Source organism: Eublepharis macularius, chromosome 1, assembly GCF_028583425.1.
Source record: "Eublepharis macularius isolate TG4126 chromosome 1, MPM_Emac_v1.0, whole genome shotgun sequence".
Classification (NCBI taxonomy): Eukaryota; Metazoa; Chordata; class Lepidosauria; order Squamata; family Eublepharidae; genus Eublepharis; species Eublepharis macularius.
In genome coordinates, this window is record NC_072790.1 from 176,900,700 (window position 1) to 176,914,639 (window position 13,940).

General features: G+C 38.4%; 2 protein-coding genes across 13 annotated transcripts in view; one reads left to right on the plus strand and one right to left on the minus strand.

The window, feature by feature from the left end:
* Window positions 1–7,673, minus strand: part of RBKS (ribokinase) — a 97,517-nt gene extending 89,844 nt beyond the window's left edge. For 7 of the 9 annotated variants that reach the window (XR_008596941.1, XM_054978786.1, XM_054978742.1 and 4 more), the window contains exon 1: window positions 7,310–7,458. Coding sequence is in view for 6 of the 9 variants with exons in the window: in XM_054978786.1 (XP_054834761.1) it covers window positions 7,310–7,362 (53 nt within the window). In the remaining 3 variants the exon portion in view is untranslated. The other 2 variants (XM_054978795.1, XM_054978803.1) reach the window with 2 other exon arrangements.
* A 95-nt stretch (window positions 7,674–7,768) lies between these two features.
* BABAM2 (BRISC and BRCA1 A complex member 2) overlaps window positions 7,769–13,940 on the plus strand; it is a 232,233-nt gene continuing 226,061 nt past the window's right edge. For 2 of the 4 annotated variants that reach the window (XM_054992039.1, XM_054992068.1), the window contains exons 1-2: window positions 7,769–7,832; window positions 10,582–10,734. In XM_054992039.1, coding sequence (XP_054848014.1) covers window positions 10,607–10,734 — 128 coding nt within the window. In that variant the 5' untranslated portion in view covers window positions 7,769–7,832; window positions 10,582–10,606. Of the gene's footprint in view, window positions 7,888–10,581; window positions 10,735–13,940 lie in introns of all 4 variants that reach the window. The other 2 variants (XM_054992059.1, XM_054992049.1) reach the window with 2 other exon arrangements.

Here is a 13,940-nt window from a genome sequence, read left to right on the forward strand (position 1 = left end):
GCTAGGAGTCTATTTTCCCAAGGATTCATCATAATTGAGTTCCTCAGGATTTAGTCTAGTCCTGCACGCTGTTTAACATGTACATGAAAAATCTGGGAAAGATCATCCAGAAGTAGGGAGTGTGATGCCAGCAACATGCAGACAATCAGCTATATTTCTCCTTTTCATCCAATATAGGTGGAACAGCAGAAAGCCCTCACTGGATGAGGGGAAATATACTGAAGCTTCCCAAGATAGGGATGATAATGACAGGGGACTTTGTGAACCAGTTGCATGGGGAAATGCCTGTTCTGGAGGTGACTGCATTATCTCCGAATGACCCGTTGCGCCACTTGGGGTTTGCAGATGGAACCCTAGAACTGGGAAACCTTTTGAGCATCTTCAGTCGATTCATCACATTTGCCTGCTACTAGAACTACTAGCAACATGGCTACTGAGAAGACCACTGCTGAAAACATATTCAATGCTAATTAAGAAAGAGATTAAAAATAAAACTGTCCCTTTCATAACACTTGTGTATAGATCTAAAGAATGGTTGCTTTAAGAATACTAGGTATAACTCTGATCACCTCATCACGAAACATGTTACAGAATTTGGGCTTTTCTGTTTAAGGAAGAGATGACTAAGGGAGAGGGAGCTAGGACAGAGGTTTGTAAAGTTATGAAAGGTGTGGATAAAAATAGGATAGGGAACCATTTGTTCCTCTCACAAAATAAGAGAACTCAAGGGCAGTACATTCAGGAAACAGACAAAAGAAAATTCTTAGTGAAAATGGAGAGGAGAATGATGTAAAGTGCTCTGGGTCCCCATTGGGGAGAAAGGCAGGGTATACATGAAATAAATAAATAAATAAATAGACGAAAGGAAGTTCTTCATACAACATAAAATTCATTTGTGGAACTAATTGCCACAGGATGGTTTTAAAAGGGGGCTGGACAAATTCATGGAGGATAGTTTCATTAAAGGCTGACAGTCATGATAGCTAAATGGAACATAGCTGTTAGGAGGCAACAAGAGGGGGAGGTCTTGGCTTCCACACCCTGCTTGTAGGCCTGCTGCAGGTATCTGGTTGGCCGCTGTGGGAAACAGGATGCTGGACTAGACGGACCACTGGTGTGATCCAGCAGGGCTGTTCTTATGTTGTTGGATGGTCAAGAAATTTTATTGGTTGAAAATGCTGCCACTCAACTTTCACTGGGCAAATGCAGAAAGCAGCACATTAACCCTAATATTTCAACAACTTTGTTGGTTGCTGATATAATACCTGAAGACGCATCTGCTACCCAAAAGACCTGCTAATGAATCCTTGCTAGAATAGCATCACATGTGGAGGCATGGGTGATGTCTTCCTTTATCTGTCCTTCACTAGCTTCACTTGCTCTTTTGTTAGCTGCTTTAAATGTTTTAGTATAAAAGTTGCATAGGAATTTAGTAAACTGGCTACTGGGACTGTAACAAATAAACTGGTTATTAGGATTATAACAAATATCTTAGTAGGACATAGTATCTTTAAATGCCTCTGTATTTGAAAGCTATTGTACTAAAGCTATCGTACTTTGGTCACATTATGAGAAGACAAGATTCTCTGGAAAAGTCAATAATGCTAGGAAAAGTGGAAGGCAGCAGGAAAAGAGGAAGACGTAAAATGAGATGGCTTGACTCAATAAAAGAAGCCACTTCCTCCAGTTTGCAGGATCTGAGTAAATCTGTTAGAGAGAGAACTTTTTGGAGGTCTTTCATTCATAGGGTCGCCATAGGTCAGAGACGACTTGACGGCACATAACACACATACCTCTGTGTTTAGGATAAATACACTCGTACATGTGAAGGAATATAGCCTATGGCTTCATTCCAAACATTTAAAAAGTGTAATTCAGAAGTAGAATCAACAATTCCAGACACTGAAAATTCTCTAATGTTTATATATTTAGAGAATTTATAAGCCGCCTCTCCAGAGACATGTTCAAGGCAGTTCTCAAGGAAAAACAATGTTTCTCTTCTTTAGTTGAGCATTAATACAAAGTTCCACACAATGTATTTGCTGTGTCATGGGTGAACAACATTTAATTACAGCTTACTAATAATCAAATGGAACAGCAACTCAAAGCATTTCATTGAACATTTATAGACCTGTTTAAGGGTGGATGGAGAAAGGGAGCTGGAAGGTGGCTCCAGGCAACTTAGGCAACATGAAAGGAGACACGCATTCTGGAAGAGATGAGAAAGACAAAAGAAAAGTGGAGAAGTCTAGGCAGATCATTGGGAGTGAAGGAATGTAGGCAGAGATAATGATCTTGCAGTTAAGGAGATCTTCTCTTTAAAGATCCCAAAGCCAAAACAGGTTCCTGCAAAATTCAGGAAGAGAATGCAAATAACTAACATTAAACAGCAAGAGGAAAAGAATGAAATCCAAAATGGAGGTTGTAGTACTGAACATGGATTTATATAAAAAAGAGGATAGAAGGGAATCAGAGCAGGAAAAAATGGAATTTCCTGATCCAAACTTTAGACCAGGGCTGGAAGGGAATGCTTTTAGCATTATGGAAATCCACCTCAATCTATTGTAATTTTATTAACCTTACCTAGCAGCCTGTGTGGTAGATTAAGTAAAGAGATACTGATTTGTCCTGAGCCTTATGGCTGAACCACATACAATTTTTTCCCAAAATCTGTACCCCGCCTTTCTGCCCTGATCAGGGCTACCAAGGCAAATTAAAAACATACATAATAAAATCACATCTTAAATATCACTATAGTCTGAGATAAAGTACAAATACATAGACGTTTGGTGACATGGCCAAGAAGGCCCTCTTCCAGGTTGATACCTAGCTAATCTCACAAGGAAGCAGGAGATCCACATAAGAATATGACACTCAAACCAATTTGCCATAAGGATTCATTTGCTCTATAGTATTCTAATGCAGTACAAGATCTAAACCCAAAGGCACTCAAATAATTTATGAGCATTTCTGAGAAAGGAAGAAAAAGCCTTTCAAACTGCTAGATACAATGGGTCTTGGAACTGCACATCGGTGCAATTCAAAGCTTGCATAAACACACACAGATTTTACCTTCTTTGGAGCTAAACTCATAGTCTAGAGCGGCTACAGCCTCTGGGACTTGGGGACCTTAAGGATGGCTTTCTCCATCACCAGGTAAGCATTAAAATTGGCTGCAGAGGTTCTGCTGGATAATCCTCCAATAAGGTGACATGGAGTGGGGTTTAGGGGGGGTTGTAACACCTCAGCTCTGCCACTATCTGCCTGAAGTATTCTCTGTTAAGCTTTAAGCACCAACCGTGCCATCCTATTGATTTCAATGCACTTAGAAGGATATGTATTGTCTGGCAAGCAGAAGTGTTTTTATTTACCCTGGCATTTGGCATTCTCCTTGCTTTGTTAAGCAACCTAGTCATTGTTTCTGTCTTGCTCTGGTTGGTTTATTTCCTGCCCAAGATTTTGTAAATTTTGGTGCTACAACTTTAATTTTTTGTTTTGAATTAATTTTACTGCTTTTACTAATTATTAGGTATTCTCATTGTGTACACTGACTTAAAAACCTTCAGTGGGAGGAGATAAATTTTTTAAAAAGTATATTGTCTCAAAGGTATATTCAGAGTTCTTGACAGTTTATTAGCAAAAACCACACTGACCAAAATTGCCACAATGAAACAAAGATAAAAGACTCATGTCGCCATAAAAGATGCAATATGTTTGGAGTTAGACTTCATCACCAGCCTGGATTTATCATTACTGTCCATTCTAACTTTGTGGGAGGCTTCTGTGGTTTGATGCACTCACGGTTGCTTTTTTCTTTCCTCATATTTAAGGCATGTGGCTTTAATTGTTTTCTTTCAGCCACTCAGCTTATTACAATCATGATTAACAAAGAGCACAGAGCAAGAAATCAGACGTTGTTCCTATCACTTAGGGGTAAAAATAGAAAGGGAGAGGGAAAAGAATGCTCCTGAGAGGCTATGATTTCATACATTGTTTGTCCTCCACAAGACATATACATGCTCAGCTTCAGGGTTGTGATGTGCGTAGTTAGGTGGGTATTGGTTTGTTGTAGAACCGCAGGATTTTCATCCAGTGGCACCTTAGAGACCAACAAGATTTTCAGAGCATAAGCTTTCGAGAGTTAGAGTTCCCTGAAAGAAGAACTCTGATTCTAGAAAGCTTACACTCTGAAAATCTTGTTGGTCTCTAAGGTGCCACTAGATGGAAAATCCTGCTGAAGATTTGATGTCATCTATTGCAACATTGTTTTCCATTTTTACCCAATTCTTCCTAGTGTGCCTCTCTCTCTCACCAGCTTGGTACAGCACAATACTCAGCTGCATAATCTGCTATGGATTGAGCTCTTGAGGCAATAGTGACTGGGCTCCCTGCACTAGTGTTCCACACTACTTTCACAATCAGTGGCGAACTGCATGTACATGGGGATGACACTACATTCCACCAGAAGAAAAAGCCCTGTTCGGTCATTACGCTTGACTACATGTACAGGACAAATGAGTGACTGTTGTTTTTTCTAAATAGGGCAATAATGTGTGTACATTCCAGCTTCAGAACACTCAAATCAGCCCACAGGTCTGATATGAGTGTATGAAGGTGGAAAATCTGTGTGTCCCTTTCAGAAGTGGCGATCATGCAAACTGGAAGGATTGTGTGTAATGAGTTCATTTTGTATGTGTTTAAAGCACAGGAACATAAATCTGAAAAAAAGGCTACAATGATGAAGAGATGTGTAAGTGGGCCATCATGGTGCAGGGATTAGAGCAGGGGTCCCCAAACTTTTTGAGCCTGCAGACATCGTTGGAATTCTGACACAAGGTGATGGGTGCAACCACAGAGTGGCTGCTGTAGGAGGTGGAACCAACCACAAAATATCAGGACTGAGGTTATGTATAACTCTAATAATAACTTTTTAACAGGATGCCTTTTTAAAAAAAATATGTTCTTGCATATGCAGCAGCTTACCATCAGTCACACAGTGAAGATCATTGGTGCTGTGGCTACAGCTACAGCCAAAGCAACATTTAAAAAATCAGCACAATCAGATCTCCAGTGCCTAATCAGAAACCCTGCTGGGCCAAAGCACCATCTGGCCCTACTCACTTTCTAAAAACACTTGGCTGGCACTAGGAAAGGAGTTGGTGGGCACTCTGTTAGAATGTCAAACTAGGATATGGGAAGTCCAGGTTCAAATCTCTACTCTGCCATGGAAGCTCACTGGGTAATCTTGAGCCAGTCACTCTCTCTTAGTCTAATCTATCTCATAGGGTTGCTATAAGGATAAAATTGAAGAGAGAATGATGATATACAATGCCTTGGTTCCAGCTGGGATGAAAAACAAGTATAAATATCTAGACTATCAACAATGACAAACCCAACATATTGAACAGGAAAACATGGTGGCACACTATGGTTAACGCACCTGTACTCTATTCTGGATATACAGCATATACTCATAGACAGTGGCAATGGACCTGGTCACCTAGATGCATTTTCCATACACTTAAGATTACTAGTTAGGTACCTAATGACAAGGCTGATATAACATGAGAAGTATTTTGCACAAGTTTGCTCTAGGTCTCATTCATGATTTCACCATCTCAACTAACACAAACGTGGATCTGAAGTCTTCTGTCTTGATCCCTAGACTCCTACAAACACCAGATTTATCTCTTCTGTTATACCTCTTTTTCTGGAATGCAAGGTTTTCTTTCTGGTACAAATATAATGCACATCAATGGTTGCTCAACTACAAATGTGTCAGAGGATTCATCAACAAGTACAGCAATAAACCTGGTGTACTGTATGAATTGATACCTCGCTAAGAAGCTGGCAACTGCTTTATACCACCAAGGCTAATAAAATCTGATTCAAGATAAAAGCATTTCTGCTGTCCTTAAGCATATTTCAAAACCTTTCTTAGGCATCCTTTCTGTGATGTGACAGAGACCGGAAACTTGTCCATTCATTGTACTAGATTTTTTATTTTTTGAGATGACACCCTTATTTGAAATTTATCCTACGCTACTGGGTTAAGGGAAAGCACACGAACAGTTAGAGCAGTAATACTCACCATCCCCCAGTGTGTGGCCCACCTCATTTTTCAGTAGTTATGTGGCTTTCTTGGTTAATGGTAATTGCAAGCCATGGAGTACAAATATGTCAGAACATTAAATTGATATCTGGGAGACTCAGGTTTCTTTGTTTACCCCATTTTTGTCCCCAATGGGGAACCAAAGTGGCTTACAACATTCTTCCCTTCTCTATTTTATTTTCACAACAACCCTATGAGGTAGGTTAGGCTGAGTGTATGACTGGTCCAAAGTCGCCCAGCAAGCTTCCATGGCAGAGTTGGGATTCAAATCCAGGTCTCTCAGATCCTAATCCGACACCCTAACCACCACATCATGATGGCTTTGAATCCACATTTGATAGCTGTAGATTTTACACAAGCTGGCAAAAAAATTGCTTTACTTAACTGGCTTTACTTACTCCAATCTGTGTTTTTAAGAAACCTCTGGAAACTACTCCGTTCTTTGATGAGAAGATAATAGATGTGGAAATTGAGACAACTAATACATTTTGATGCAAGTTACAATAAATAATTTAAAAATAGTGTTTTAATCTGAAGAGAGAATATGGCCATTTTATTTCTACTGCTTCCATTGCCATATGTCCAACAGAAAGTTGCTGAAATATTAAATCCCAAGAACTGGGCAAAGTCCATGAAGAGATTTTTGATCCATTGGACCATATCTGTCTATAAGAATGCACAAACTTTTCTGAGTCCTAGAAAAGCTCTGTAAATCTCAAATTCTCCATGCTCTCACAAATGAAAGTTGGTTTATAAAGATGACAGCATGGATTAACCATCCTTTTATATGCTTTAATCATCTTTTGTATTCATAATCAGAGGGTAATAAGGAGGAACATTTCCCTCACGTTCAATGCAATGCTTCTGTGCAGAGATTTGTACAACAGTATGATTTAGGTTTTACTAATAGCATAATACCGTACACAACCTGATACTCTGCATGTTTTCTCAGAAGTAAATCAAAGGCACACCACTCCTACACGTTTACTTGAGAGAATTTTCCACTGACCCTACTGGATCTTATTTAGGATAAATATGTATAGTATTGGGCTACATAATTATAATCCTAAACATGCTGGGCTTGAAAATCCCCTTTTTACTTTTACTCGTGCGTGTAAAGAAATAATCAAACTCTAACCGGGCTCCAGAATGAAGAACGACTACAGAAAAGTGCAGGATGCAACTGGCCCCACTAACCTCACCAGATCAGTCATACAGGATCCCACCACCACGACATCAGCAGCTGCCATTATCAGAAAGAAATTAGCAGCAGGTCTCTCTTTCCATAACTGTACTTTAACCTGCTTCGGGTTTACGGGTCCTCAGCTTATCTCTGTCTTTCTCGTTCGCGTTCTTTACCTTCCCACAGGCTGCTTTACCGGGGACAAGGGTGTCCTTCACTCATCTGATTTGTTCACTCTCTAAAACGCCCGATTGCTACAGAAACTTTTCTACCCCCAAATCATAGCCAGACAAGCTCAAATTCCCCATTATAATCTTCTCCGCTGCCGACGAAAAACAGAAAGCAGGACTTTTTATTCAGGCGCGCGCCAGATAGCTATACGTCCACAGAGGTCCCCGTTTAAAATTTTCTAGGCAGTCGGTCCCGTGAGCGCGCTTTGAGGAGGTCCTATGCGCGCACGCAACGTACGGAAAGGCGGTTCTACGCAGGCGCTGAGGCTGCGTGGTTAAGACAGTGGTCGGGGCCGGTTTTTTGAAGGTTTGTGTCTTCCGGTCTCTGCAGGTATCCAAAGTGACAAGAGCTTGTGGGAAGGGTGAGGAAAGCGCGCCCCTTTAGGCAGGGGTGGGTATGTTGGGCTGTGTTTGGCATGAGAGGGAAAGGGTTTCCCTTCTGTGCTTCTTCAGAGGGGGAAAGTAAAACATAGGAGTTGGCTTGGCTCTAGGGGGAGGTCTACATGATTATTAAAGAATTTTTCATTCTTTTGGTAGGTAAGAGAGCCTTTCCATCCTACTTTCTCAATTTATACCCCACATAGCCAACTATACTTTCTCAGGTATGTAGAAATATTATAAGATGCTGAAGTGGGAACTTTCTTTCCCCATGCTCTTTCAGGTACAAAGAGGCAGTGTACATCTTTTCTAATATCAAACCTTCAAAAATGTTGGTTTTGAGTGGGTAGAGGAAACCTCTCCTTTGCATTGCTTAGCCTTTCTGTGTGCTAGGTTCTTCTCCCCTTTCCCCTCCTGACGACAAACTACTGCTTTTAGCGTGGTCATCTTACTATTTTTGGTCACGCCTTTGCAATTTGTAATTGTAGGTGCTAATTTAATATTACTATCATTAATTAATGTACCTGTGCCTCTAACAGCTGGGATATAGGCTGTAATTCCACAGGTAAAATGTAATGGCTACGTTCATGAGATGGATTCAAATTTCATTTGATTCATACACTTGTTAGATGATTTTAGGCAAGCCATATTGTTCCCCCTCCCCTGTTATTATAGGAATAGTAATTCTGGGCTACTTAACTGGGCTGTTGTGAGATCCTGTATATGAGTTGCTTTCAGCAATGAAAAGTGCTATGTGAATTCTATGAATTTATAATTTTATTATAATCCATAGACGGGAAAGCTGTGCATGTTGAATTTTTGCCTATCGCTTAGCTGTCAGAAGCATTCTCTGCAAAACAGACAGAAAAGTTGGGAGATTTAAGCTGTTATCACGTGTTACATGCCCATCTTGAATGAAGAAAAACATGTGGAAAGAGTGGAAGGGAAGGGGGTTGCAGATTGGGACTGTTGGTGTTATCTTTTAAAAAGGTAAGGCTTTGGACAGGGCTGCCAGCAACCTCATAGATCAATACCTCAGTCCAGATTTGGGTTCTTTATACATCTTGTGATCTTACTGTCTAACTCTCTGTTAGCTACCTTGCAACTTAAGGTGCACCTGCATAATATCAATGTTGTAGATCCCTACAAATTTCACTTTTAATATATGTCAGGCATTGTGTATGTATTTTGTTGCTGAAGATTTGTAGAGGTATTGTATAATGGTTGTCTGATATTGGTGATCTTTGAGTATGCAATATTGGTGACATATAGGATTCAAGGTGAGTGTTTGTAGAGCTGTTCTTCAGTGGTGGTGAGCTCATAAAGATGATTACATTGTAACTTGCTGTGTGTTGTGGATTACTCCTGTTAAATCTGCAAAGATTCTCAGTCCATAGCTTTCTGATACTATTCTCCTTTCTGAGTTGTACCATCATGAATTCTCTGTTATGACTTCTTTAGATTTAATTCAGATGGAAAATAGAAACTACTATATGATGATTCTAGAACTGGCTTTTGGAATCATTCTGGCAAATCTTAAGCTCTGTGTGTTGGCCCTGAAAGCACTGCCATTTTGGCAGAATTAAATATATTTGGTGTACATTTTGTTTGCTCACATCTTTCTTTGTCCATATTAAACATGATATCTGTACTGATTGTGGATTGTAGTAGCTACAGTAATTCACACATGCTGCAGCCATATGCAATGGAAAAAATTGTTCTCATTTTGTGACTTTACTGTTTGATGACCATATCCTCTGAAAAGGCAAATTAAAAGAACAGAAATTTCCTTGGATTATCAACAAAAGCAAATGAACCAGAAATGGACTGTTTGGGAAACACTGACAATTGATTAGGCTGTTTCTTCAGTGTTGCTTCTACTGTAATAATTCTGGGATTTTATATGGCTGTAATAATTTGGTATCCCAAAGTTTAGTATGATCTCACATTTAGTAGCTGTTCTTCAGAATAAAAACATCTTAAATTAACAATAGTACCAAGATGTCGAGTAACATGAGTAGACATGTTTAATTTTAATTCTTGCTTAACCAGATTTTTGTTTTCTTTGCATAAGTGTGTTGTTTAAAATGGAGAACAAGCTTTTTTTTCTCCCTGTCAAGTGTAAACATTACTTCAAAACATTCATGTTAAAAAAAATCACTAAACTCACTGTGAGCTTAATAAAATGGTCACTGTCCAGCTTCTAGTGCTGAAGTAAGTATCTGTCCAAATGGGCCTGCCCAAAGCTGAAGTAAGGCCCAGGCAGGCAGTGAAATCCGGAATGCAGTTGATGGGTTGTGTTCAGCTTGGTGGTTACAGATTGTGCAGGTTTGCTGTCAAACTCTTTGCGCTTCATAGCTGTTCAGTACAAAAAAATGAGAGAGTTGTTTGGGTGTTGTGCCTTAAGTAATGGAGGAATATATATATGAAACTGTGACCATAACTGTGAGCTTTAGTTGAGTGAGCAGAAGGCAGTACTCTCAGATAACTTTTACATCTGTACCTTTTCCTTGGCCTCTGGTTTTTGTAGTCTCTCTCTTTTTGGCTTTTTGTTTCTTGTTATCTTCCCTCTGTTTGTGTCTCATCTGTTTCATTTTGTCTTAGCCTCTGAGTTGTCACTTAAAAAAACAGAGATGTATCAAAATTGTAAGCTACTCTTACAGTTGTTTATCTTGCAGTGCTGATTGTAACCAACAAGTCAATATGTCCCCGGAAGTTGCCTTAAACAGAATTTCTCCATCACTTTCTCCTTTGATTTCCAATGTGGTCAGAAATGGAAAAGTAGGGTTGGATGCAACAAACTGCTTAAGAATTACAGATCTGAAATCTGGGTAAGTATCATGAATGGATTAAAATAATATTCTATGTCTTTTATTCCGAGTGCTGCTTTGCTGCTTTTGTTATCAGGAAGCAACAGTGTTTTTCATTTATCTAGACTGGAGAGATTAAAGTAGCTCTTATGGCTTTCTTTTATGGCTCTGTAGAGATTGTGGTTTAACTTGTTGGGTAGAATACTTAATTGATTTTTTTCAGCAGCTGTTGATAATGTTAGAAATGATCTTACTTTTTTGTTTTAAGTGTTTGACTGTTTCTGTCATGGCTAAATCCATAGAAATAAATCCAATCATAATGGCAGTGCACTTATGAGGTGTTCTTCTCTGTGAAAGGTCATTATTGCATACCTCTTTAATTATTCTCCAAATATTCTTCCAGCATTGACTAAACTGTCATTCCCCTTTAATTGCTGGCAGTAATGTCAGAGAGGTGTTAGTTAGGGTTTGTTTGTTTGCATGTTGTCAGATGTATTCTGAATGGATTCTTCTTCAGTTTGGCAGCAATGGAATGTGATGTTGCAGGATATGTGCTAGGGAGTTCCAAGGACTGTATTCCAGTAGATAAAATACTGTCCTGTAGATACCCCTAACATTTACCATAGACCCACCTGGCTATGTTTGGGAAAAAATGCTGGCAAAAATGTCATCTAGAAGCGTACAAAACATAAATCTATTAGTAAACGGCCCCATCTTAGTAAACCTTCTTTTAATTTTTTTTCCCTAAACAACAAAGAGGATACCGAAAGAAAAATAAGGAAAAACAGGACTACCCGTTACACTAAGGGAAGATTGAAATATTCATTACACAGATTGTCTAGAGCACAATCACCATACATCATTTGTATATCATGTTCAAGCCCACAACAACCATTCTCAGAGACATTTCCTCTCTCTTCCACTATGTCTTGATATTAAACCAAACACCTAAAATATTATTTATAAAGTATTTAACAATATTCACCGCTTTACCCCTCCTACTTCCAAACCAATTGCACAGAACACACCATGATCTGTACATTTCAATTCTAGCACTACTATACTACAATACACTATCCTGTACTAAACTAGTCAAATTAAATAATGTGTTTCCATTTCAGAAAATTTAACACTTAAACAATATTTCAATAACCTCTGTCAGTCTGAGCTCCTATCCAAATTTACATTATTGATTCCTATCTTGTATTTCTCATCTGTATCTAAAATAGGCAAAATAATTTTCTCATTTCTTTTCAAATTCTCTGATAGATCCTCTATATAATTCATTAATTTTGCCATTGACACATATTCTATCATTTTATCTTTCTAGTTTTCTCTGATTGGGCATTCTTCGTCTTTCCATTTACTTGCCATTACTACCTTTGCTGCTGTTAGCATATACCTCAAAGATTCATGTAATATTTTCTTAATATTATCCATAGTAAACCTTCTTAATGACCAGTGTAAGTGTTGGTAGTTTTAGGCATAGGCACTGCAAAGAGAGGGATTAGAAAGAGTTTTCAGTAACCACTACCTCTACCAATCATGAACACTCTGACAATCTGGTTTGGTAACTTCTTTCCCAGTGAGTCTAATCAAACAGCTGACATCTTTGAGATATAGAGAGTGTTGATCAAAAATGGCTTATACAACATGGTGGGCACATTTTTAATTCTAGATTTTTCTCATATCATTATTACATAATCTTGGTTTTGCAATGGACTCTCCTATAGCTTATTTTGACTAATATTTTGGAGGAAATCATATTTTAAAATTATAATTTCAGGTGCTTCTCATTTTGTGTTGATTTTCTGAAATGAGCCTTTGCTTTAAGTGTCTTAATAGTGCAATCCTAACATCACTTTCTTAGAAGTAATTCCCATTGAATAGACCTGTGTAGGATTTGCTGTTGACCTGCTTAGAATTACTTTCCAACATGCTTATATTGAACCTAATGAAATAGCTTTGTGCATTGAAAGCTTGAGGTCTTTAGGAAGATTTATTCAATTTTAACTACCTATTGAAAGCTTTATATGGTAATTAACTATTTTTAGAATTAGGTAACATGGCATCCATGCTGAATTAGTATGTCCATATTACAGCAGGCAATACTAAAAATGTGTGGACTTGTTTCCCTTAATGTGTGGATGGTAGTAGAGTACAAGTGGCGTATAAACCTCAACAATCAGAAAAAAATACATTTGGTTCAGTTTGATTATGAATTTATAAACCTCTCTAACTTTTCTGGTTAGGGAGGTTTATATAAAGGTTTCGGCTTTTTGACAAGATTTCATTAAAATTATATATTCCCTAATCAGTATTTTTAATCTTTTGTCTCAACCTTTTGGTTTCTCAGTCTGTTTTGGGTTGGTTTTCTTCCCCTGTTTTTAGTTTCATTGGAACACAACTGGCCAGTGCATTCTCTGTATTCTTTATAGGATGGGACATAGTATGTTTTTAAGGAAAACATGAACTCAGGTTGTTGTTGGTCATTTATGCCTATCAGATTTGAATCTTGGCTGCAAAGATTAATACTTTAAAAATATAGATAATATAAGTGGATCAAGGGGGAGGGTGTCAAAAAGGTGGTTTCTTTCTTCTTCTTTCTTTCTTTCTTTCTTTCTTTCTTTCTTTCTTTCTTTCTTTCTTTCTTTCTTTCTTTCTTTCTTTCTTTCTTTCTTTCTTTCTTTCTTTCTTTCTTTCTTTCTTTCTTTCTTTCTTTCTTTCTTTCTTTCTTTCTTTCTTTCTTTCTTTCTTTCTTTCTTTCTTTCTTTCTTTCTTTCTTTCTTTCTTTCTTTACTCCACCTTCATAGGGCCAACAAGGCTGCTGTCAAATTAAAACATACACATTAAAATCTCATCTTTAAAACCTTTATAACCAGCACACAAATGTTATTAAAAACAATTTTAAAACAGAGCTTAAAATAAATACAGAAGATAAAAATAGCAGTTAAAACATTGGGAATGGAGGAGGAATCACTGAGGGAAACAAGTCTTCACCAGCTGGTGGAAGATGGGAACAGAAGGGAGCAGGCGAATCGCCCTGGGGAGAGAGTATTTTGGTGTCACTACTAAGAAGGATCTCTACTGGGTTGCCATCTGACTAATCTGAGAAGGTGGGTCTACCCATAACATGGCATCCAAAGATGACTGTAGTGGTTGAGTGGGTTCGTAAGAGTGTATGCAGTCCTTCAGGTATATAGGGCTTTAAAGAGCTGCACCAGCAC